General features: G+C 52.1%; 1 protein-coding gene across 2 annotated transcripts; it reads right to left on the minus strand.

The window, feature by feature from the left end:
- Nucleotides 1-683: 683 nt before the first annotated feature.
- On the minus strand, nt 684-26,538 carry LOC116956791 (uncharacterized). Of its 2 annotated transcripts, none has more exons than XR_012931433.1 (7): nt 23,252-23,443; nt 17,431-17,544; nt 15,014-15,179; nt 13,392-13,521; nt 9,362-9,638; nt 5,787-7,121; nt 684-5,752 (listed from the first exon to the last, which is right to left on the minus strand). XR_012931433.1 is itself a non-coding variant. In XM_076057971.1 (7 exons), exons 1-7 carry the CDS (start codon nt 26,509-26,511, stop codon nt 6,228-6,230), a joined length of 1,779 nt encoding a protein of 592 aa, XP_075914086.1. In that variant the 5' UTR covers nt 26,512-26,538; the 3' UTR covers nt 684-6,227. The 2 variants fall into 2 exon arrangements, 1 of the variants encoding a protein (XP_075914086.1); XM_076057971.1 differs by adding an exon at nt 26,465-26,538 and having other exon boundaries at nt 684-7,121; nt 23,252-23,402.
- Nucleotides 26,539-26,605: the final 67 nt, after the last annotated feature.

Here is a 26,605-nt window from a genome sequence, read left to right on the forward strand (position 1 = left end):
AGACTCATACAGATACCCGTAGACTCACACAGAGACTCACAGACTCACACAGAGACCCACACAGAGACCCACAGACTCACACAGACACCCACAGACTCACACAGAGACCCACAGTCTCACACAGAGACCCATAGACTCACACAGAGACCCGTAGACTCACACAGAGACCCACAGACTCACACAGACACCCACAGACTCGCACAGAGACCCACAGACTCACACAGAGACCCGTAGACTCACACAAAGACCCACAGACTCACACAGAGACCCACAGACTCACACACAGAGACCCATAGACTCACACAGAGACCCGTAGACTCACACAGAGACCCACAGACTCACACAGAGACCCACAGACCCACACAGAGACCCACAGACTCACACAGACACCTACAGACTCACACAGAGACCCATAGACTCACACAGAGACCCACAGACCCACACAGAGACCCACAGACTCACACACACAGACCCACAGACTCACACAGAGACCCACAGACCCACATAGAGACCCACAGACTCACACAGAGACCCACAGACTCGCATAGAGCCCCATCGTCTGTCGTCCGTCCTCCGCATTTCCGATTTGCACCGTTGGCTAAGTACGGTGCAAAATAAGTTCAACGTACACACATTCAGCTTCGTAACTGCAAGCAGATAAAAAAACACAATTCTACTGCCACTGCATGCCTCATGTAATTTATTTAACACCTAGTAGGCTTCTGCAAGCAATATCATACATAACAGAGGTTTGTTGGGTGAGATCGCCTAAATACAAATGTGTCAGGAAACCCCCCACCACCCGACACAGTCAATTAGTAAGAGGGTTTGTCACGTAAACAGAACGTGGGCAATTCGTTACTGGTACAGCACGAGTGTATAGTGTAGTGTATAGTGTAGTGTACTAGTGTATAGTGTAGTATATATTATAGTGTATCGTGTAGTGTATAGTGTAGTGTATAGTATAGTGTATAGTGTAGTGTATAGTGTAGCATACTAATACAGCACTAGTGTATATTGTAGTGTATCGTGTAGTGTATAGTGTAGTGTATAGTGGCAATGTATAGTGCAGTGTATAGTGTAGTGTATAGTATAGTGTATAGTGTAGTGTATAGTGTAGTATACTAGGACAGCACTAGTGTGTAGTGTAGTGTATAATGTAGTGTACTAGTACAACACTAGTGTATATTATAGTGTAGACTAGTACAGCACTAGTGTATAATGCAGTGTATAGTGTAGTATACTAGGACAACATTAGTGTATAGTGTAGTGTATAGTGTAGACTAGTACAGCACTAGTGTATAGTGTAGTGTATAATGCAGTGTATAGTGTAGTATACTATTACAGCACTAGTGTATAGTGTAGTGTAGTATACTAATACAGCACTAGTGTATAGTGTAGTGTATAGTGTAGTGTATAGTGTAGTATACTAGTACAGCACTAGTGTATAGTGTAGTGTATAGTGTAGTATACTAGTACAGCACTAGTGTATAGTGTAGTGTATAGTGTAGTATACTAGTACAGCACTAACCGGTTGTGTTTTGAAGAACAAATCCACAACATTTACCGCCTGATGTTACTGGTTGTAATTACTGGCGAAACGTCGTACTCAGATTGTAAGTCTTGTGGATTTGCTCTCCAACACGCAGCCGGTTAGGGCTGTACTAGTACACTACACTATACACTACACTTTGCACTACATCATACACTACTATACACTACACTATACACTACACTTTGCACTACATCATACACTACTATACACTACACTATACACTACACTTTACACTACACACTACTATAGACTACACTATACACTAGTATACTACACTATAGACTACACTATACACTACACTATACACTACACTATACACTACACTATACACTACTATACACTACACACTACTATACACTACACACTACACTAGTATACTACACTATACACTACACTATACACTACTATACACTACACACTACTATAGACTACACTATATACTACACTATACACTACACTATACACTAGTGCTGTACTAGTATACTACACTATACACTACACTATACACTAGTGCTGTACTAGTATACTACACTATACACTACACTATACACTACACTATACACTACACTATATACTACACTATAGACTACACTATACACTACACTACACACTACACTTTACACTCGTATACTACACTATACACTAGTACACTACACTATACTATATGCTACACTATATACTACACTATACACTAGTATACTACACTATACACGACACTATAAACTACACTATATACTACACTATACATTACACTATACACTAGTATACACTATACACTACACTATAAACTACTACACTACACTATATACTAGTGATGTACTAGTAACGAAATGGCCACGTTCTGTTTACGTGACAAACCCTCATACTAATTGGCTGTGTCGGGTGGTGGGGGGGTTCACGACACATTTGTAATAATAGGGTTTTTACCCTTTTTTCTGGCAACAAAACTGAAACCTTTTTACGAGGATTCATGTTACTGCATTAACCACAATACCTGCAGTCAAAATGCAAATAAAAAAAAACATACTATGATAACATATGCATTGTCCTTGAAACTGATTGGTCCACACCAAGGGACGGCTTTCTTTTGAGCCCCGATCCAATTGGTGCTCGACAAGATGACGTCTTTTGGCGTCATCTTGCGTCAAATGAAATGACGCCTTTTGGCGTCATCTGGTCGAGCACCAATTGGATCGAGGCTCAAAAGAAGCCGTCCCTTGGTGTGGACCAATCAGTTTCAAGGACAATGCAACATCATATTATCATAGTGTGTTGTTTTTTGTTTGCATTTCGACTGCAGGTATTGTGGTGAATGCAGTAAACATGAATCCTCGTAAAAAAAAGGTTTCAGTTCTGCTGCCAGAAAAAAATGGAAAAAAACCCCCTATTATTACATTTTGGTACTGGCAAAGGAGGTCTAATGATGAGACACTTGTATTTACGCGATCGAACCCAAAAACAGAAACCCTGTCTCATGGGCTGATGTCATTTGTTCGCGCCCGCCGGTTACACCTGGAAGCTCACATCGCTTACGATCGGCGAAGTCCGGAAAGGTTTTTTTGTTTTTCCACCCATCGTTCTGGGTGACCGCGTGGATTTGAAATTTGTGTCGTCATCGGCAGCTCTCACGCGACGCGATTCGTCGCCCAAAACGACTCTCGCGTACGGCGGCATCAATCCGCGCATTAAAATGATCGCTTAAACCAGACGTGGGGCAATACGGCCCCAATGGGCTTTTTAATCCGGCCCGCTGAACTTGTCCAAATATTATTATTATCGTTTCGATTTAAAGCTTTCGTGACTGCAAGGATTCATCTTCTTTGGTTCTTTCGGTAAAGTCACCACCACCACGTAGAATGAGAATAAAATAATAAATTGATAAAATAAAATAACGCAGTAAAATTCCCACGACGTTTTGGCCACGACACAAGCGGCCTTCATCAGGTGAAGGGACGAGACTGTCTGGAGGACAGCGCTGGAGCGAACACAGCCACGCTCAGATCGCGACCTTTAAGCTATTTCAATGCTAAATTCTATGCTAATTCCTTTGTCAAGGCGCTTTGTTTCTTCTCACACAGCTTAAAGGTCGCGGTCTGAGCTTGGCTGTGTTCGCTCCAGCGCTGTCCTCCAGACAGTCTCGTCCCTTCACCTGATGAAGGCAGCTTGTGTTGTGGCCGAAACGTCGTGAGAATTTCACTGTGTTATTTTATTTTATCAATTTATTATTTTATTCTCATTCTACGTGGTGGTGACTTTACCGAAAGAACCAAAGAAGATTATTAATGTTATTAAATTAAATTTTACCTTTCTCCTGTAATGCCCCCATTTCCCCATTAGATGGCGCACTTTGACCGGGAGTTACGACACGTTTCTGTATCGTTCACGTTCGTGCAATTTTGTTAAATTGCCTCGCAAGTAAACGCTTTGCTACCTGTCGAAGGCCAAATCCTTTCACGTAATGATTTTTAACACGTCATCTATATTAAGTTCACGCGAACGCTCTGTCCATCTGCTTCCTGGCCCGGCCCCTCTGTCAAACTTTAGAAGTCATTCAGGCCCGCGAGTCAAAAAATGTGCCCACCCCTGACTTAAACCGTACGTAACCCCCAGGGGCCAGCCACGTACCGTACCCCCCCCCCCTCCCCCCCCCCCCCGCCCAGGTCGAGAAACCACCGATGTTTAAGCGTCTGCGAAATAGAGCGTTGTGCAGCTCATCGGATTCCGCCAGTACGAATGAATGTTCAGATTTTTATCGCTCCGGCCTACCGTGGGCAGCATCAACGTTAACAAAGCAACGACGACAACAACAAACAAACAACGCTCGTGCGGCCTACGGAACTCCATCGCGGTAACCGTTGCGCGCGCGCATGTGCTTTCGGGAAAACGGAGGAAAAAAATAATCCATTTTTGGAATTTGTGGCTCGGTAGAGCCTTAGAACTGGCCAATCGGACACGGGCAACTGTTACTGGCATTGTAAGCGCGACGGCCAATCAGAAATCGAGCACACCGGCCGCCAACAACGTAGGCCAATCAGAACACAGTACGAGTTCCGCCCGTGCCTTACACTGCCCAATCGGATACAAGGAACTGTCACTAGCATTATAAGCGTAACGGCCAATCAGAAACCAGCACACTGGCCGGCAACGACGTAGGCCAATCAGAACACAGTACGAGTTCTACCCGTGCCTTACACTGCCCAATCGGACACAAGGAACTGTCACTAGCATTATAAGCGCGAAGGCCAATCAGAAACCGAGCACACCGGCCGCCAACAACGTAGGCCAATCAGAACACAGTACGAGTTCTACCCGTGCCTTACACTGCCCAATCGGACACAAGGAACTGTCACTAGCATTATAAGCGCGAAGGCCAATCAGAAACCGAGCACATCGGCCGCCAACAACATAGGCCAATCAGAACACAGTACGAGTTCTACCCGTGCCTTGCACTGCCCAATTAGACACGAGGAACTGTCACTAACATTATAAGCGTAACGGCCAATCAGAAACCAGCACACTGGCCGGCAACAACGTAGGCCAATCAGAACACAGCACGAGTTTTACCCGCGCCTTACACTGGCCAATCAGACACGAGGAACTGTCACTACCTTTTATAAGCACAACAACCAATCAGAAACCGAGCACACCGGCCGCCAATAACGTAGGCCAACCAGAACACAGCACGAGTTCGACCCATGCCTTGCACTGGCCAATCGGAGACAAGGCCCTCATCCAAACATTTAGTGCCAGCCCCAACACTCGCACGAAGCCCCGACGACCCCCAACCAACCAGCTCCAGCGCTTGCCCCACCTCTAAGACGGCCCCAACAGACTTTACTTCGACTCCTGACCCTAACCACGTTGGCCAGATGGTGGTCAGATTAGTGGTCAGCCAGTGGCCTTGACGGAGGTCAGTTTTGGCCATGATAGTGAACAGCTGGTGGCTATGGTGGTGATCAGCCGTTGGCTTTAGAGGAGGCCGTAATGGTGGTGATTTGGTGGCCATGATGGTCATCAGCTGGTGACCATGATGGTGGTCATCTGGTAACATGGTGGAGACCATGATGGTGATCAGCTGGTAACCTGGCGGAGACCATGATGGTGATCAGCTGGTGGCCATGATGGTGGTCAGCTGGTAACCTGGCGGAGACCATGATGGTGATCAGCTGGTGGCCATGATGGTGGTCAGCTGGTAACCTGGCGGAGACCATGATGGTGATCAGCTGGTAACCTGGCGGAGACCATGATGGTGATCAGCTGGTGGACATGATGGTGGTCAGCGACACCCAAGATACCCTGTATGGCCTCATCAGAATGTTGGGGCAAGTGCTGTTAGCGAGCAGCGCCTATTAAGGCCGGCACAGCACACGAGGGGGTGGGTGGCCAGAACCACGCCCGGCCGCCTTTGTCTCCCCAGTGGCGATGCTTACTACACACCGCAACCAGGTACTCATTTGAGGTCGAGTCGACCTCGGGGAGGCCCAGAACCGGTTCAGACAATCGTCACCGTGAGCGGGAATCGAACTCTCGGGCCGCCGGGTTTTCATAGGGTCGCTGACCGCTGCGCCACCGCTCCCCACCACCGCCACCGCCACCGGCACCATCACCGCAAGACTCACACTGGCCTAGCTGCCTCCTCCCACCCCCCACCCAGAACCAGCGACGCCCGCTCTCACTCCTTGGCCTCCGCCAGTTTATTATTCGTCTCGGCGGCCCCCTTGCCGACCCGCGGGGCCGCGTCCCCCTCCCGCCGCTGCTTCGCCGCGACGGCCTGGGCGCCGCCGTCCCTCGCCCCGTCGCTCTCTCCGCCCCCCTTCGCCAGCCTTGCCCCGTCGCCCGCTTCCCCGCCCGATCCCGGCGCAGCGACGCCCTTACCCCTGACCCTCCCTGCGTCCCGACCGCCGACCCCTCTGGGTTCCTTCGCCCCGCCGCCTTTGACCTCCGCGGCTCCGCCCCCTCTGGGTTCCTTCGCGCCGCCGCCTTTGACCTCCGCGGCTCCGCCCCCTCTGGGTTCCTTCGCCCCGCCGCCTTTGACCTCCGCGGCTCCGCCCCCTCTGGGTTCCTTCGCTCCGCCGCCTCTGACCTCCGCGGCTCCGCCCCCTCTGGGTTCCTTCGCCCCGCCGCCCTTGACCTCGTGGCTACCGCCCCACCTCGTCTCCTTGGCGGCGCCCCCCAGCGTGCCCCTGCGACCCCTGGCCTGACCCCTCGCCCTCCCCTGCTGCCGCTGCCCCTCCACCGCCGCATCGCCCGGGGGAGTCTCCTGGCTGCCACGCGTCGCCGCCGCCCCTTCCCGGCCGCCCCTCCGGCCTCCCCGCCCGACCGGGCCGGGGCTGCCTCCCGCTCCGGCGGTGGCCGCCGGCGTCCGCCATCGGCCCTCGGTGGGGGTCCGCGGTAACGGGGGCCCGGTGCTGGCCGCGCCAATCGTCAGGGGGCGGGTGGCGGCCGGTTTGGCGGGCGGCCGTTTCTTTTGTTGCGGCGTTTGCTGCTGTTGTTGGTGCTGTTGGTGGTGGCTCGCCGTTTCCTGCCGCAACTTCCTGCCCGTGGGGCTGATGGGTAGCTGCTTGCCCTAGTAGTGGGGGAAGGGGGAGCAGAGGTTTGGTGGAAAAAATTCAGTGATGCTAATGATGACGATGATGACGACGATGTCAATGATGATCATCATTATGCTGATGATCTATAAGTATCTTGGGGTCATCCTTGATTCAAAACTGAATTTTTAAGATCACATTGATTATATTGGTAAAAAGACAAAAATAAAAAATTGGTTTTCTGTATCGACACAAGCACTGCGTCCCCCCTATGTTCCGTTTGGAATTGATAAAAACTACCATACTGCCTCTACTTGATTCCTGTGACATCGTGTATAAATCAGCCCCCAGTACTGTACTGAAGAAGCTTGACTCAATTTATTACTCGGCCTTAAGATTTGCATTGAACTGCCCATATAGGACTCACCACTGTGATTTCTACATTGGGTCAAACTTAACATCTCTTAATGTTCGATGGCTCGTGCACCAGATCTTATTTATTCACGATGTACTTACAAAAAATCCGCAGACTACCTGCTGGATCTCCTCTCTGATTCGAAGAACAAATGTAACCTAAGGTCATCGCTCATTTACCAGCTTCACATTCCCTATTGCCGTACAAATACTGGAGGAAGGGCCTTTGCTATTGATGCCCCCAGGGTCTGGAATGCTATTGCCAATAAACTGCAACTTGAATCACTATCTATGAGATCTTCACTCAAAACTGCTCTAGAGGAGTTGTACACCCCTAGCTGCCACTGCTATTCAGTGGCCTAAAATCAAATGTTTTCGTTCCGGATGACCGCTGCAAAGTATGATCTTGTGTTTTGATTTAGTGGGCTGATCTTTAAAGGTGCATTGAACATTTTTGGTACTTCGGCTGATGCCGCTTCTGTTGTGGAGTGACTCATGCAGCCAGCTATGGGTACGGGGTTTGGTGGTACATGTTATTTATTCCTATGATCACTGCTACATTGCTTATGTATTTATTTTGGCGATTCCGAAAATGTTTATTGGTTTGGCCATCTTTGTTTGTTGCAGTACGGAGTTAGACTAATGGCTTTAATCTAAGTTGTTTTGTGGTTGTTGTTGTTGTTTGACTTGCATGCCATTGGGATTTTTGCACACAGCGTTGGTGTACGGTGCTTTTTCTGGAATATTTTGCAGTTTTTTTCTGGATTTTTCTGTTTGCGCAGTCACATAATCATTCTAAGATGTTTTCTTGTTCATGTTTTTGTTTTTTGTTTGTTGCGGTTGCACCCGATTCAAGAGCCGAATGGCTCACAGGGCTATACAAAAATAAATGAAACTGAAAACTGAAACTGATGATCATGATGTTGCTGCTGATAATGATGATTATGATGACGCTGTTGACAACAACGATGATGATGATAATGCTGCTGCTGCTGTCGACGATGCTGCAGATGATGACAACGATGATGATGATGATGATGGCGATTGTAATGACGACGACGATGACAATGATGACAATGATAACAATGGTAATAATGATGACGATGAGGACGATTGTGAAGATGACGACAATGATGATGACGATGATGATGACGACGATGACAACGACGATGACAACGACGATGACAACGATGATGACGACGACGACAATGACGTTGACGACGAGGTCAGTGGCGATGATGACGACGTCAATGACGATAGTGACAATGGCGATGACGACGATGATGACGACGATGACGACAATGACGACGACGACAATGACGTTGATGACGACGAAGACGACGGCAACAATGACGACAACGATGACGACAACGATGACGACGACGATGACGACGATGACGACGACGACAATGACGTTGATGACGACGAAGACGACGGCAACAATGACGACAACGATGACGACAACGATGACGACGATGATGACGACGACGACAATGACGTTGATGACGACGAAGACGACGGCAACAATGACGACAACGATGACGACAACGATGACGACGACTATGACGATGATGATAACAATGACGACAACGATGACGACAATGATGACGACGACTATGACGATGATGATAACAATGACGACAACGATGACGACGATGATGACGACGATGACGACGACGACAATGACGTTGATGACGACGAAGACGATGGCAACAATGACGACAACGATGACGACAACGATGACGACGACTATGACGATGATGATAACAATGACGACAATGTTGACGACGACGATGACGACAATGACGACGAGGTGGAGGAGTGCGTGGGCCCCCCCCCCTCCACTCCCCCTCCACCCCCCCACCTCCGCGGCCTGGATGTCCTGCTTGCGATATCCAAAGTGTTGTTCCTGGGGGGCCGCCCGAGCGGGCTGGGTTCCGCGAGGGGGCGTCCACCGTGGGCCCCCCCCCGCTGCGTCGGGGCTGGGGAGGCCTCGGAGTGGGGGGCACGAGCCCGGGGAGGTCATGGCGCTGTAGCTCGTCTCGTAGGAGGAGGCGCGGGGGGCCACCGCGAAGGAGGAGGAGGAGCGGCCGTGCTGCTGCTGCTGCTGGTGGTGTTGGTGGAGCGGAGCGGGCGGGGGTCTGATGGGACGTCAGCAATGACAACGATGCCGCCAGCATCACAACAACGGCGACAGCAACGGCGACAGCAAGATGTTGCAACGCCACCGTCAACACCGCCGCTACCAACACCATCAACACCACCATCGTCAACACCACCACCATCATCATCAACACCACCATCGTCAACACCACCATCGTCAACACCACCACCACCATCAACAATACCACCACCAACACCACTATCAACACCACCATCAATACCGCCACCATCAACAACACCACCATCAACACCACCACCATCAACAATACCACCACAAACACGACTATCAACACCACCATCAACACCACCATCGTCAACACCACCACCATCATCAACACCACCACCATCAACAACACCACCAACACAACCATCAATACCACCACCACCATCAACAACACCACCATCAACACCATCAACACCACCACCAACACCACCGTCATCAACACCACCATCAACACCACCACCGTCAACACCACCACCGTCAACACCACCACCGTCAACACCACCACCGTCAACACCGCCGCTACCAACACCATCAACACCACCACTATCAACACCATCACTATCAACACCACCATCGTCATCAACACCACCACCATCAACACCACCACCGTCAACACCGCCGCTACCAACACCATCAACACCACCATCGTCAACACCACCACCACCGTCAACACCGCCGCTACCAACACCATCAACACCACCATCGTCATCAACACCACCATCAACACCACCACCATCAACACCGCCGCTACCAACACCATCAACACGACCATCATCAAGACCACCACCATCAACACCACCACCATCAACAACACCACCATCAACACCACCACTATCAACACCACCACCGTCAACAACACCACCAACACCACCATCAACACCACCACCATCATCAACACCACCATCAACAGCACCACCACCAACACCACCATCATCAACACCACCACCATTAACAACACCACCAACACAACCATCAACATCACCATCAACACCACCACTATTAACACCACCACTATCAACACCACCAACACCATCAACACCACCACAATCAACAACACCACCACCATCAACACCACCACCATCAACACCACCACCGTCAACAACACCACCAACACCACCATCAACACCACTACTATCAACACCACCACTATCAACACCACCACTATCAACACCACCACCACCAACACCACTATCAACACCACTATCAACACCACCATCAAATCCACCACCATCAACAACACCACCATCAACAACACCACCACCAACACCACTGTCAACACCACCGCTACCAACACCATTAACACCACCACTACCAACACCATTAACACCACCACTAAGACCACCACCAACACCACCATCATCAACACCACCAACATAAACACCACCACCATCAACAACACCAACAACACCACCACCACCAACACTATCAACACCACCGTCAATACCACCACCATCAACAACACTACCACCACCAACACCACCATCAACACCACCACCACTATCAAAGCCACCATCAACACCAACAACCGCCATTCGCCACTAAGTGGCGGTGACGTCACCACGGCGCTTGTGCCAGGCCATGTGCACCTTGAGGCTACGTGAAGTGTCGATCACCCGTGGCAGGAAGTCACGGGGCAGACCCAGGTGCCACGGGTCGACTGACTGAGATGACTGGCTGATGCACCACCTGTGCTCCCTACTGTGCCAACTTGCTGTGCTTTAGCCACCCGGCACTTCGCTCGTTGTTGTTAGCGTCGCTCCTCCGCCCTTCATTATTGCTGGAGTCGATGGTCAGTGGGAAGATCAGCTCCACGGTAGGCCCTGGTGCAAATAACATGGGCCCGCATCCGCTGTTCCATCACTATGTAGTCCAGCAGATGTTCTTGCTTGGACCCGGCATGCATCCATGATGTTGTGTGGATGCGCTGTTGCTGGAACAGCGTGTTGATAATTACAAGCCCATGGGTTGCACAAAAATCTAACAGTCTCCTACCGTTATTATTGAGCTGATCTGGCCCATGCCTTCCAATCACTCTAGACCAGGTGCCAGCATCATGACCAACTCGGGCATTGAAGTCACCCAAGAAGATGAATCTATATACCGAAGGGCCATTTTAGCCAGCACCTGTGACAGGAGGTCATAGAAGGCATCTGACTCATCGGCCACACCTGAATCCCTCCACTGATGTTCATCTTCGGTGGGGGCATAGGTAACCACGACCACCACTCCTCATCTATGTTTGATGGACAGGCGAGCCCTAAGTAACCTGGGGCTTACAGCTTCCCACATCTCACCGCCACGCTCCCACACCCCTTCATTATTTTGTGCAGAAGAAGAGCCACTCCCTGTTGTTTGGCAGTCTCCTGCCCCGAGTAGAGGACTGCCCACCCCTCATGGTGGCAGGAGCCAGAGCCGGTACACCGGACCTCCTGAATACCACAGCAATCCAGACGGTACCGGTCCAGCTTCTGACGGAGAAATGGCAGCCTCTCCTCCGCAGTGAGCATTCGAACATTCCACGTGGCCACCCGTAGTGGCTTTTTGTTGCTTATGGAGGAGCCCCGAGGGTAAAAATTCTGTCTTCTGGCTCCACCAATTGGGGTTTGGCCAGGAGACGTCATAGACGCCTGTCCCTCCGAGGCCTCCGGCACAAGCTTCGTTTGATATTTTTTCCGTGGTATCGTGGTAATTATTTGAAGGTGGAGGGGTGACCAGCCCCTCGCACCCGTCCAGAGCCCCAATGTGGCCGCTGTGGTGGCTACAAACGCCATGAGGGGAATGGCCAATCGGAATTGGCCCTTCCACCACAGCACCGCTCACCACAGCGTTGCCGTCCGGCACCAAAGAGGAGCTTGGTTAGTTTAACACGTAGGTTTGGTGCCATCAACACCACCACCAACATCACCATCAACACCACTGCCAATGCCACCATCAACACCACCACCACGACCAACATCACCATACAACACCACTGCCAACACCACCATAAATACCACTACCACCACCACCATCAACACCACCACCACGACCACCAACATCACCATCAACACCACTGCCAACACCACCACCACCACCATCACCACCACCAACATCACCATCAACACCACTGCCAACACCACCATCAATACCACCACCACCACCACTACCACCACCACCACCACCAACACCACTGCCAAAACCACCATCAATACCATTACCACCACCACCATCAACACCACCACCACCACCACCAACATCACCATCAACACCACTGCCAACACCACCACCACCACCATCACCACCACCAACATCACCATCAACACCACTGCCAACACCACCATCAATACCACCACCACGACTACCACCACCACCACCACCAACACCACTGCCAAAACCACCATCAATACCATTACCACCACCACCACCACTATCAACACCACCACCACCAACATCATCATCATCAACACCACCGCCAACACCACCACCACCACCATCACCACTACCACCACCACCCACAACACCACCACCACCACCACCATCACCACCACCACTACCCACACCACCACCATCAACACCACCACCACCATCACCACCACCACCACCACCATCACCACCACCACCACCCACATGCCCGCTTCCTGTGTGGACCCCCACGTGCCCCCCCGCCAACGTACCCCCCTCCCCCATACCCCCCCCCACCCCGTGCCCCCCCCCCCCCCACCGTGCCCCCTCCCCCCACCGTGCCCACCCCCGGTGGTGATCCCTGATGTAGGCGTTGGCCTGGTCTCTGTGTCTCCGCGCCCGCTCACGCCCCCTCTCCACCTCCGCACCTCGCAGCTGCACAGTTGACAACCCCGCCGGCTCCCGCCACTGGGACCCTACGGGGGGGCGGGGGGGGGGTCATGGGGGGGAGGGCCGGGGGGGTCACGGGGCGGGCAGGGGGGGTCACAGGGGGGGTTAGCGGTCACACAGTGGTAGAGGGTGGGTCTCTGTGTGAGTCTGTGGGTCTCTGTGCGAGTCTGTGGGTCTCTGTGTGAGTCTGTGGGTCTCTGTGTTAGTCTGTGGGTCCCTGTGTGAGTGTGTGGGTCTCTGTGTATTAAGTCTATGGGTCTCTGTGCGAGTCTGTGGGTCTCTGTGTGAGTCTATGGGTCTCTGTGTGAGTCTGTGGGTCTCTGTGTGAGTCTGTGGGTCTCTTTGTGAGTCTGTGGGTCTCTGTGTGAGTCTGTGGGTCTCTGTGTGAGTCTGTGGGTCTCTGTGTGAGTCTCTGTGTGAGTCCGTGGGTCTCTGTGCGAGTCTGTGGGTCTCTGTGTGAGTCTGTGGGTCTCTGTGTTAGTCTGTGGGTCTCTGTGTGAGTGTGTGGGTCTCTGTGTATTAAGTCTATGGGTCTCTGTGCGAGTCTGTGGGTCTCTGTGTGAGTCTATGGGTCTCTGTGTGAGTCTATGGGTCTCTGTGTGAGTCTTTGGATCTCTGTCTGAGTGTGTGGGTCTCTGTGCGAGTCTATGGGTCTCTGTGTGAGTCTATGGATCTCTGTGCGAGTCTGTAGGTCTCTGTGCGAGTCTGTGGGTCTCTGTGTGAGTGTGTGGGTCTCTGTGTGAGTCTGTGGGTCTCTGTGTGAGTGTGTGGGTCTCTGTGAGTTTGTGGGTCTCTGTGTGAGTCTATGGGTCTCTGTGTATTGAGTCTATGGGTCTCTGTGTATTGAGTCTATGGGTCTCTGTGCGAGTCTATGGGTCTCTGTGTGATGCTATAGGTCTATGTGTGAGTCTATGGATCTCTGTGCGAGTCTGTGGGTCTCTGTGTGAGTGTGTGGGTCTGTGTGAGTCTGTGGGTCTCTGTGTGAGTCTATGGGTCTCTGTGTATTGAGTCTATGGGTCTCTGTGCGAGTCTATGGGCCTCTGTGTATTGAGTCTATGGGTCTCTGTGTATTGAGTCTATGGGTCTCTGTGCGAGTCTATGGGTCTCTGTCTGAGTGTGTGGGTCTCTGTGAGTCTGTGGGTCTCTGTGAGTCTGTGGGTCTCTGTGTGAGTCTATGCGTCTCTGTTTGAGTCTATGGGTCTCTGTGTGAGTCTATGGGTCTCTGTGTGAGTCTGTGGGTCTCTGTTTGAGTCTATGGGTCTCTGTTTGAGTCTATGGGTCTCTGTGTGAGTCTATGGGTCTCTGTGTGAGTCTATGGGTCTCTGTGTGAGTCTATGGATCTCTGTGTATTAAGTCTATGTGTCTCTGTGTGAGTCTGTGGGTCTCTGTGTGAGTCTGTGTGTCTCCATGCGAATCTACGTGTCTCTGTATATCGAGTCTATGGATCGGGGGGGGGTGTATGGGGAAGCGTGCTGTGAGGCGGGGGTGGGGGGCTGTGTGTACAGGGAGGTGCCTCACCGACATGTCCGTGGGGTCCCGCCCTCCACGCGTCCCTAGAGCCCTCCTCCGGTGCCGACCAGGCCCGCCGGCCCGGCGGCCTCCACGTGGACCCCGCGGCCCACGAGCCCTGGGTGTGCTCGGCCAGCGGCCAGCCGCGGAAGTCGTCACGATACAGCGTGATGCCCTGCGCAGGACGGTCGGTGGTGGGGGCGGGGGGGTGGGGGGGCAGGGGTAGAGGTCGAGCGGTTTGACCTCGACGGCCTCTTGTGATTGGTCGCCTGGACCAGCGACCGAGCAGAGCTCTAAAGGCCTCCAGCTGCCCGTCCCACAACGGTTTGAGAACTACACTGTACACTACACTGTACACTACACTGTACACTACACTATACACTACACTATACACTACACTATACACTAGTACACTACACTATACACTACACTATACACTACACACTACACTACACACTCCACTATACACTCCACTATACACTACACTATACACTACACTATACACTAGTACACTACACTATACACTACACTATACACTAATACACTACACTATACACTACACTATACACTATACACTACACCATACACTACACTATACACTACACACTACACTATACACTCCACTATACACTATACTATACACTACACACTACACTATACTATACACTACACTACTATAGTCTACACTATTCACTACACTATACACTACACTACTATACACTACATTATACACTACACTATACACTACACTATATACTATGCACTATACACTACACTACTATACTATACACTACACTACACTATACACTACACTTTATACTATACACTAGACTATACACTACACTATACACTACTATACATTACACTACTAAACACTACACTATACACTATGCACTACACTATACACTACACTATACACTACACTAAACACTACACTATACACTACACTATACACTACACTACTATACACTACACTACACACTACACTATACACTACACTACTATACACTGCACTATACACTATACTATGCACTACACGACTATACACTACACTACTATACACTACACTACTCACTACACTATACTACTATACACTACACTATACACTACTATACACTACACTATACACTACACTATACACTACTATACACTATACACTACACTATACACTACACTTCTATACCCTACACACTACACTATACACTACACTCTACACTACACTGGTGGTGGTGATGGTGGTGGTGATGATAAGTGGTGGTGACGGTGGTGGTGAGGATGATGGTGGGGATAATGGTGTTGATTGTGGTGGTGATGATTATGGTGATAGTAATGATGGTAGTGATGGTGGTGATGGTGGTGATGATGATGGTGGTGATGATGATAGTGGTGATGATGGTGATAATGGTTGTGATATTAGTGATAATGGTGGTTGTGATTATGATGATGGTGGTGATGATGATGGTAATGATGGTGGTGATGATCATGAAGGTGGATGTGATGATGATGGTAATGATGTTGGTGGTGATGGTGATGACGACGATGATGCCAATGATGACGGTGGTGATGGTGGTGGTGATGGTGATGATGGCTGTGATCATGATGATGATGGTGGTGATGATGATGGTAATGATGGTGGTGATGATCATGAAGGTGGCTGTGATGATGATGGTAATGATGATGATGGTGGTGATGATCATGATGGTGCCTGTGATGATGGTAATGATGTTGGTGGTGACCGTGATGACATTGATGACAATGATGACGGTCGTGATGGTTGTGGTGATGATGGTGATAATGGTGATGATGTTGGTGGTGATGATGATGGTGGCTGTGATCATGATGATGATGATGGTGGTGGTGATGGTGGTGGTGGTGATGGTGGTGGTGATGGTGGTGGTGATGATGATGATGGTGACTGTGATAATGATGACGATGGTGATGATGATGATAGTGATGATGGTGATAATGATGATGGTAATGATGGTGGCTGTGATGATGATGATGATGGTGGTGGTGGTGATGGTGGTGATGATGGTAATGATGGTGATGATGATGATGGTGACTGTGATCATGATGATGATGGTAATGATGGCGGTGGTGATGGTAATGATGGTGGCTGTGATCATGATGATGATGGTGGTGGTGATGGTGGTGATGATGGTGATGATGGTGGTGGTGATGATGGTGATGATGGTGATGATGGTGGTGATGGTGGTGGTGGTGATGATGGTGGTGGTGATGATGGTGGCTGTGATCATGATGATGATGGTGGTGATGGTGTTAGTGATGGTGATGATGATGGTGACTGTGATCATGATGACGATGGTGGTGATGATGATGATGGTAATGATGGCGGTGGTGATGGTAATGATGGTGGAGGGATCACACTCCCACGCCCCCCCCCCCCCCCCCCCCCTCCGGAGTACCTGGAAGGGCCCTGCAGGAGGATGGTAGGTGGCCCGGGGCCTGTAGGCCATCTCGGGCCGCACGAACTCTCTCGGGCAGAAGTCTCGGCGGGTTACGGATTCACCACAGGCTCCCTGACGGGACACGGGGTGCTCGATGAGACACGGGAAGCTGACAAGACACGCAAATTGCCCGCGTGCTTGCTTGCTTGTAGTTTTACCAGGTAGTAAAACGTCGCCACTGGGGGAGACAAAGGCGGTCGGGCGTGGTTGCTGGCCACCCCCCCCCAACCCCCTCGTGTGCCGCAGCGCCGGTAGCCTTCATAGGCGCTGCTCGCTGCTAACAGCACTTGCCCCAGCAGTCTGTTGAGGCCACACGGGGGACCTTTGTCTGTGTCTACCTTCATAGCTGCTGCTGCTACTCGCTACTAACAGCACTTGCCCCAGCAGTCTGTTGAGGCCACACGGGGGATCTTTGTCTGTGTCTACCTTCATAGCTGCTGCTGCTCACTACTAACAGCACTTGCCCCTACAGTCTGTTGAGGCTACACGGGGGATCTTTGTCTGTGTCTACCTTCATAGGTGCTGCTACTCGCTACTAACAGCACTTGCCCCAGCAGTCTGTAGAGGCTACACGGGGGATCTTGGTCTCTCTCACCCCTCTAGTCCTGCGCTGGGGTTCCCCCCGGTATCTTCCTGCCAGCAGTATTATCAGCAACAGTAGCAGGAGCAGTAGTAGCAGCAGTATTAGTATTAGCAGCAGTAGTAGTTGCAGCAGTAGTAGTAGTTGCAGCAGTAGCAGCAGTAGTATTAGCAGCAGTAGTAGTAGCAGCAGTAGAAGTAGTAGCAGTAGTAGTAGTTGCAGCAATAGTAGTAGTAGCAGCAGTAGTAGTAGCAGCAGTAGTAGTAACAGCAGTAGTAGTAGTAGCAGCAGTAGCAGCAGTAGTAGCAGTAGCAGCAGTAGTAGTAGCAGCAGTAGTAGTAGTTGCAGCAGTAGTAGTAGCAGCAGTAGTATTAGCAGCAGTAGTAGTAGCAGCAGTAGTAGCAGTAGTAGTAGCAGCAGTAGTAGTAACAGCAGTAGTAGTAGTTGCAGCAGTAGTAGCAGTAGTAGCAGCAGTAGTAGCAGTAATAGTAATAGCAGTAGTAGTAACAGCAGTAGTAGTAACAGCAGTAGTAGTAACAGCAGTAGAAGTAGCAGCAGCAGCAGTAGTAGCAGTAGTAGCAGCAGCAGTAGTAGCAGCAACAGTAGCAGCAGTAACAGCAGCAGTAGTTGCAGCAGTAGTAGTAGTAACAGCAGTAGTAGTAGCAGCAGCAGTAGTTGCAGTAGTAGTTGCAGTAGTAGCACCAGTAGTAGTAACAGCAGTAGTAGTAGTAACAGCAGTAGCAGTAACAGCAGCAGTAGTAGTAGCAGCAGCAGTAGTAGTAGCAGTAGTAGCAGCAGTAGTAGTAGCAGTAACAGTAGTCGTAACAGCAGTAGAAGTAGCAGCAGTAGTAGCAGTAGTAGCAGCGGTAGTAGTAACAGCAGTAGCAGTAGTAACTGCAGTAGCAGTAGTAGCAGCAGTAGTAGCAGCAGTAGTAGCAGCGGCAGTAGTAGCAGCGGTAGTAGTAACAGCAGTAGCAGTAGTAACTGCAGTAGCAGTAGTAGCAGCAGTAGTAGTAGCAGCAGTAGTAGTAGTAGCAGCAGTAGTAGCAGCAGTAGTAGTAACAGCAGTAGCAGTAGTAACTGCAGTAGCAGTAGTAGCAGCAGTAGTAGTAGTAACAGCAGTAGCAGTAGTAACTGCAGTAGCAGTAATAGCAGCAGTAGTAGTAGCAGCAGTAGTAGTAGTAACAGCAGTAGAAGTAGCAGCAACAACAGTAGCAGCAGTAGCAGTAACAGCAGCAGTAGTTGTAGCAGTAGTAAGGAAATGAATGACTATTACCACAGACATCGGGACAAATCGATTCCTGCCAATTACAACAAAGGTAAAGATCCCCCGGATAGCCTCTTAATAGACTGTCAGGGGCAAGTGCTGTCACCTATGACGGCCGGTAGAGTACAAAGAGGTGGCGGGTGGCCAACGCCACAACCCGGCCGCCTTTGTCTCCCCCAGTGGCGATGCTTACTGCACCACCGCTACACCGGGTAACTCATTTGAGGCTGAGTCGACCTAGGGGAGGCCCAGGACTGGTTCAGACAATCGTCACCGGTGTTGGCCGTGAGCGGGAATCGAACTCGGGTAACCGGGTTCGTAGCGCAGCGTAGCGCTAAACACGACACTACCGCTCCCCACTCACACAGACACACAGACACACACATAGACACACACACAGACACAGAGACACACATACAGACACACACAACAACAACCGCCATTCGCCACTAAGTGGCGGTGACGTCACCATGACGCTTGTGCCAGGCCATGTGCACCTTGAGGCCACGTGAAGTGTCGAACGCCCGCGGGCAGGAGGTCACGGGGCAGACCCAGGTGCCACGGGTCGACTGACTGAGATGACTGGCTGATGCACCACCTGTGCCCCCTACTGTGTCAACCTGCTGTGCTTCAGCCACCCGGCGCTCCGCTCGTTTTTGTGATCGTCGCTCCTCCGCCCTCCGTTGTTGTTGGAGGGCGACTACCTCCAACTGCCCAGTAGCGTCCTTCACGAGCCTCCTGCATAGAGGCCGATCTTGACACCGCTGGTACCGGTCATCGGCAAGTCCACTCAGCTCCATGTCCTCCTGTACCACATCACTCCATCTCCTCTCTAGTCTGTGCCGTGCCCGCTTAGCCCCCTCGATCCAGCGCAACAAAAGCTCTTTAGGCATGCGGTGGCTAGGCATGCGGTGGCTAGGCATGCGGGCTACATGACCCAGCCAACGCAGCCATGCCGGCCGGAGGACCTCACCGATGGGACTTTGCCCAGATCTTTCAAGGATTTGTGAGCTCCTCACACAATCCAGCCTGGTTAAACCCAGGATGGATCGTATGCAGGCCAGCCTAAATGTTTCTAACCGGCAAAGATGTTCCATTAGGGGGGGTCCACGTGTCGCAAGCGTAGGGAAAGGAGGGAATGACCGTGGCCGAGAAGACCTGAAGTTTCGTGCGGAGCAACAGACCAGGCAGCTTCCACACAGCGTTACGCAACCGATAAAAATATATTGCCGCTCGACTGATTCGGAGTGAGACCTCCGCTGCCAAACCAGAGCCGGTCATGAGCACACTGCCCAGGTATGGGAAACTCTCCACTCTCTCCACAACTGCCCTATCACCAATTGGGAGTTGTGGGGGTGGAGTGCCTGATGGTGCAAAATACCCAGGCAGGTGCTTTGTTTTGGTGGGGCTGATGGTAAGTCCCCACATCTTAGTGGCACACTCCAGTTTCAGCAGCAGCGTCTCCAACTCCTCCTCTGAGTGAGCTGCAATTACCAGGTCGTCGGCATACATAACGTGGTTGACCAATAGGGAGCCATCCCTTGACCGCACCCAGGCATCGATCAGCCTCCCATTGTATCTGTACCAGATGGAAATTCCTCCAGTACAGCTGCTGAAGGCTTCACGAACTGTGTGGTCGAAATAGATGTTAAATAATGTTGGAGCCAGAGGAAATCCCTGTCGCACCCCAAGGTGTACATGGAATGGCTCTGACTCCAGGCCACATAGTATTACCCGGGCCCGCTCACCATCATGAAGGTCCTTAATGAGCGTGAGCAGAGGGTCAGGGACTCCGAAAGCACGAAGAACAACCCAGAGCCCAGGCCTCCTGATGGTATCATAGGCCTTGACCAGGTCAATAAAGCAGAGATGTAGGTCTTGTTGGAATTCCCTACACCTCTACTGTAGCAGACGGACAGACAATATGGCATCTGTGCAGGACTGCCCTTTCCTGAAACCGCATTGGGGCTCCGCAAGCCTCTCCTCAGCGTGCCTGGCAAGGCGATGTTGAATAATCCTTGTCAGGAACCTTCCCGGTACACTGAGGAGTGAGATGCCCCTGTAGTTGTTACAGTCTGTGCGGTCCCCATTCTTAAAGAGGGGGACCACCAGGGCATCATTCCAATCTTGCGGAACCCATCCAGTGGCCCAGACTCTTGTTATGATGTCATGTAGGGCAGTTTGCGCACAAACGCCACCCTCCCTCAGCCTTTCCTGGACTCAGACTCTGGATCGCCTTCAGTACTTACTCAACGGATGGCACCTCAGCCAGCCACTCAAAGGGGGTGACTTCCTCCTCCAATAATTGAGGCACCACAGTCTCAGCAGGGTCATCCCAAAATTTGTCCCATGATGTTTTCCAGGCTGAGGGATTCCTTCTCCAGGACCACACAGAAATGCTCAGCAAATCTGCAAACCTGTACCTGGGGGTCGGAGATTGGATCACCGTTCTTTCCCCTAATGATGGTAATAGGTGTGGTGCTGCAGGTTACTTTTTTGATGGACTTAAATAGGGATTTGTGATCGCGAGCCATTGAGCCAGACTCCATCTCCTCAGCAACCCGCGACCACCACCCAGCGAAGGCTGCGGTAAGCCTCCTCATTCAATGACATGGGATGCTGTAGCCGATGAGAGTGGGCCTGTCGCTTTTTCTCAACCATCCTGAACACCTCCTCTGTCAGCCAGGGTCTCTGGTGGGGTCTGGACTACCTACCCAAAGCAGCCATTGCAGCTGCATGAATCACAGTCCTAAACCTCGCCCATTTTCCCTTGACATCAGGAGCAGTGGGGGACGATGCCAACCCCAGCCGCAAGCGATGATGAAATTATCGCTTGCAACTTCCATCAGCTAGGTGAGACCAGGCCACCTTAGGTTGGAATGGGGTCCTGGTATACACCCACCACCGGAGTGGAAGAATGGCAGGCGCATCTTACAGATGACAAGTCGATGGTCAGAGGGCAGATCAGCTCCACGGTAGGTCCTGGTGTCAAGGACATGGGCTCGCATCTGCTGGTCCATCACTATGTAGTCCAGCAGATGTTCTTGCTTGGACCCGGCATGCATCCATGATGTTGTGTGGATGCGCCGATGCCGGAACAGCATGTTAATTACAAGCCCATGGGCTGCACAAAAATCTAGCAGTCTCCTACCGTTATTATTGAGCTGATCTGGCCCATGCCTTCCAATCACTCCAGACCAGGTGCCAGCATCATGACCAACTCGGGCATTGAAGTCACCCAACAAGATTACTCTATCCCGAGGGGCCACTTTAGCCAGTACCTGTGACAGGAGGTCATAGAAGGCATGTGACTCATCGGCCTTGCCTGCATCCCTCCACGGATGTTCGTCTTCGGTGGGTGCATAAGTAACCACGACCACCACTCCTCGCCTCCGGTTGATGGGATGGCGAGCCCAAAGTAGCCTGGGGCTTACAGCTTCCCACACCTCACCGCCACGCTTCCACGCCCCCTTCATTCTTTTGTTCAGAAGAAGAGCCACACTCTGTTGTTTGGCAGTCTCCTGCCCCGAGTAGAGGACTGTCCACCCCTCATGGTGGCAGGAGCCAGAACCGGTCCACCGGACCTCCTGAATGCCACAGAGATCCAGGCGGTACCGGTCCAGCTCCTGACAGAGGAGTGGCAGCCTCTCCTCCGCAGTGAGCGTTCGAACATTCCACGTGGCCACACGTAGTGGCTTTTCGTTGTTTCTGGAGGTGCCCCGAGGGTAAAGATTCCATCTCCTGGCTCCGCCACACACACTCACGCACGCACACACACAGATACACACACACACACAACACAACCCCCACGCAAACACCAATAGACAGACGATCCGGACACAAACCTGGGACGGGTGGCAACCGCAACGAATAGAGACCCCACCCACCCATCCAGCAGTGGGGAAATCATCGCAGCCCTGCCGCTCGCTCACCTCCCTGCTGGTCGCGGGCGGCTGCTGCACCACCACCGCCGTCACCCCCGGGTGAGTCAGCCCATAGTGAGTCAGCCCAGGGTGAGTCAGCCCAGGGTGAGTCACCCCAAGGCGAGCCAGCCCCGAGTGAGGCTGTGGGCTCTGCTGGGCCCTGGCCAGGCAGCAAGCCCGTGACAGCAGAGGCCAGGACATGAGGAGCGCGAGTGTGGTGGTGGTGGTGGTGGTGTGGTAGTGGTGGTGGTGTGGTAGTGGTGGTGGTGGTGGTGGTGGTAGTGGTGGTGGTGTGGTGGTGGTGGTGTGGTGGTGTGGTGGTGGTGGTAGTGGTGTGGTGGTGGTGTGGTAGTGGTGGTGGTGGTAGTGGTGGTGGTGGTGTAGTGGTAGTGTGGTGGTGGTGGTGTGGTGGTGGTGGTGGTGTGGTGGTGGTGTGGTAGTGGTGTGGTAGTGGTGGTAGTGGTGGTGGTGTGGTAGTGGTGGTGGTGGTGTGGTAGTGGTGGTGGTGGTAGTGGTGGTGGTGGTGTAGTGGTAGTGTGGTGGTGGTGGTGTGGTGGTGGTGTGGTGGTCGTGGTGGTGTGGTGGTGGTAGTGGTGGTAGTGGTGGTGGTGTGGTAGTGGTGGTGTGGTGGTGGTGTGGTAGTGGTGGTGTAGTGGTGGTGTAGTGGTAGTGGTGTGGTAGTGGTGGTGTGGTAGTGGTGGTGGTGGTAGTGGTGGTGGTGGTGGTAGTGGTGGTGTGGTAGTGTAGTGGTGGTGTGGTAGTGGTGGTGTGGTAGTGGTAGTGGTGGTGGTGTGGTAGCGGTGGTAGTGGTGGTGTGGTAGTGTAGTGGTGGTGTGGTAGTGGTGGTGGTGGTGTGGTAGTGGTGGTGGTGTGGTAGTGGTGGTGGTGGTGTGGTAGTGGTGGTGGTGGTGGTAGTGTGGTGGTGTGGTAGTGTAGTGGTGGTGTGGTAGTGGTGGTGGTGTGGTAGTGGTAGTGGTGGTGGTGTGGTAGTGGTAGTGGTGGTGGTGGTGTGGTAGTGTAGTGGTGGTGGTGTGGTAGTGGTGGTAGTGGTGGTGTAGTGGTAGTGTAGTGGTGGTGGTGGTAGTGGTGGTGGTGGTAGTGGTGGTGGTGTGATAGTGGTGGTAGTGGTGGTGATGTGGTAGTGTAGTGGTGGGGTGGTAGTGGTGGTAGTGGTGTAGTGGTGGTGTGGTGGTGGTAGTGGTGGTGATGTGGTAGTGGTGTGGTGGTGGTAGTGGTGTGGTGGTGGTAGTGGTGGTGTGGTAGTGGTGGTGTGGTGTTAGTGGTGGTGGTAGTGGTGTGGTGGTGGTGGTAGTGGTGGTGTGATGGTGGTAGTGGTGGTGTGGTGGTGTTAGTGGTGGTGTGGCAGTGGTGGTGTGGTGTTAGTGGTGGTGGTGTGGTGTTAGTGGTGGGGGTGGTAGTAGTGGTGGGGGTGTGGTAGTGGTGGTGTGGTGGTGGTAGTGGTGTGGTGGTAGTGGTGGTGGGAGTAGTGGTAGTGGTCACAGCAGTCTGTTAAAGGCAATACGGGGGATCTTTGTCTTTGTTGTGGTGGTTGTGGTGGCGTGGTGGTGCTTTTGAATGGTTGATGCAGTGGTGTGGTGGGATTGGTGTGGTTGCTGTAGTGGTGTGGTGGTTTTCAGTGGCTGGTGTGGTGGGGATGGTGTGTTGGTGTTGGCGTTGATGGGTGTATTTATGGTGGCGTTGTTGATGATGGTGGTGGTGGTGGTGATGTTGATGGTAGCGATGTTGATGGTGCTGGTAGTGATGATGGTAGTGATATTGATGGTGCTGGTAGCGGTGATGGTAGTGATGATCGTAGTGATGTTGATGGTAGCGATGATGATGGTGCTGGTAGTGATGATGGTAGCGATGTTGATGGTGCTGGTAGTGATGGTGGTAGCGATGTTGATGGTGCTGGTAGTGATAATGGTAGTGATATTGATGGTGCTGGTCGCGGTGATGGTAGTGATATTGATGGTGCTGGTAGTGATGATGGTAGTGATATTGATGATAGCGGTGATGGTAGTGATATTGATGGTGCTGGTAGTGATGGTGGTAGTGATGTTGATGGTGCTGGTAGTGATGGTGGTAGTGATATTGATGGTGCTGGTAGTGATGATGGTAGTGATATTGATGGTGCTGGTAGCGGTGATGTTGGTAGTGATATTGATGGTGCTGGTAGTGATGGTAGTGATATTGATGGTGTTGTTCGTGATGGTAGTGATATTGATGGTGCTGGTAGCGGTGATGGTAGTGATATTGATGGTGCTGGTAGTGATGGTGGTAGTGATATTGATGATGTTGGTAGCGGTGATGGTCGTGATATTGTTGGTGCTGGTAGTGATGGTAGTGATATTGATGGTGTTGTTCGTGATGGTAGTGAAGTTGATGGTGCTGATGGTAGCGATGCTAGTGATAGGGATGGCGGTGATGTTGATGATGGGTGTCTGTCAGTCAATCTCCGTGTCTCTGCCCCAGTCACTACGTCTCTGCGTGTCTCTGTGTGTATACCAGCGTCTGTCTCCCTGCGTCTCTCTGTGTCCCTGCGTCTCCGTGTCGCTCCGCGGACCCTCCGTGTCTCATCTCCGTGTCTCTCTCTCTCTGTCTCCGTGTCTCTGTCTCCGCGTGTCTCTCTGTCTCCCCGCGTCTCTCTGTCTCCGTGTCTTTCACTGTCTGTGTGTGTCTCTCTCTCTGTCCCCCCGCGTGTCTCTCTCTGTCTGTCTCCGCGTGTATCCCGCGCGTGTCTCTCTCTCTCTCTCCGTGTCTCTCTCTGTCTCCCCGCGTGTCTCTCTCTGTCTCCCCGCGTGTCTCTCTCTGTCTCCGTGTCTCTCTCTGTCTCCCCGCGTGTCTCTCTCTGTCTCTGTCTCCGTGTATCTCTGTCTCCCCGCGTGTCTCTCTCTGTCTCCCCGCGTGTCTCTCTCTGTCTCCGTGTCTCTCTGTCTCCCCGCGTGTCTCTCTCCGTCTCCGTGTCTCTGTCTCCCCGCGTGTCTCTCTCTGTCTCCGTGTCTCTCTCTGTCTCCCCGCGTGTGTCTCTCTGTCTCCGTGTCTCTCTCTGTCTCCCCGCGTGTGTCTCTCTGTCTCCGTGTCTCTCTCTGTCTCTCTGTCTCCCCGCGTGTCTCCCTAACGCCCGAGACACAGGCGACGAGGCGCTATGAATGGGAGTGAGCTCTTGCGCAACAACAACATCACCGCCACCACCACCATCACCACGTCCACCACCATCACCTCCCCCTGCTCGCTCGCTCGCTGCACGGCGCAAAACGCCGTGCCATCAACACGGCAGCTTCCTCCCCCCCTCCTCCTGCCCCTCCTCCTGCTCCTCCCCCCCCTCCTGCTCCTCCCTCTCCACCTCCCCCCCACCTCCTC

Source organism: Petromyzon marinus (assembly GCF_048934315.1).
Source record: "Petromyzon marinus isolate PM22_M1 ecotype Great Lakes invasive population chromosome 67 unlocalized genomic scaffold, UKy_Petmar_22M1.pri1.0 chr67_unloc.1, whole genome shotgun sequence".
In the NCBI taxonomy this organism is placed as follows: Eukaryota; Metazoa; Chordata; class Hyperoartia; order Petromyzontiformes; family Petromyzontidae; genus Petromyzon; species Petromyzon marinus.

What these genes read in the sequence shown, in the direction of transcription:
- LOC116956791 (XM_076057971.1), bottom strand. Translation starts at nt 26,511, where the DNA reads ATGGCACGGCGTTTTGCGCCGTGCAGCGAGCGAGCGAGCAGGGGGAG. An exon ending in GAGCGAGCGAGCAGGGGGAG is followed by an intron (nt 23,403 to 26,464) that starts GTGATGGTGGTG and finishes CTGCCTGGCCAG; the next exon opens with GGCCCAGCAGAGCCCACAGC. An exon ending in GGGACCCCACGGACATGTCG is followed by an intron (nt 13,522 to 15,013) that starts GTGAGGCACCTC and finishes GCCCCCCCGTAG; the next exon opens with GGTCCCAGTGGCGGGAGCCG.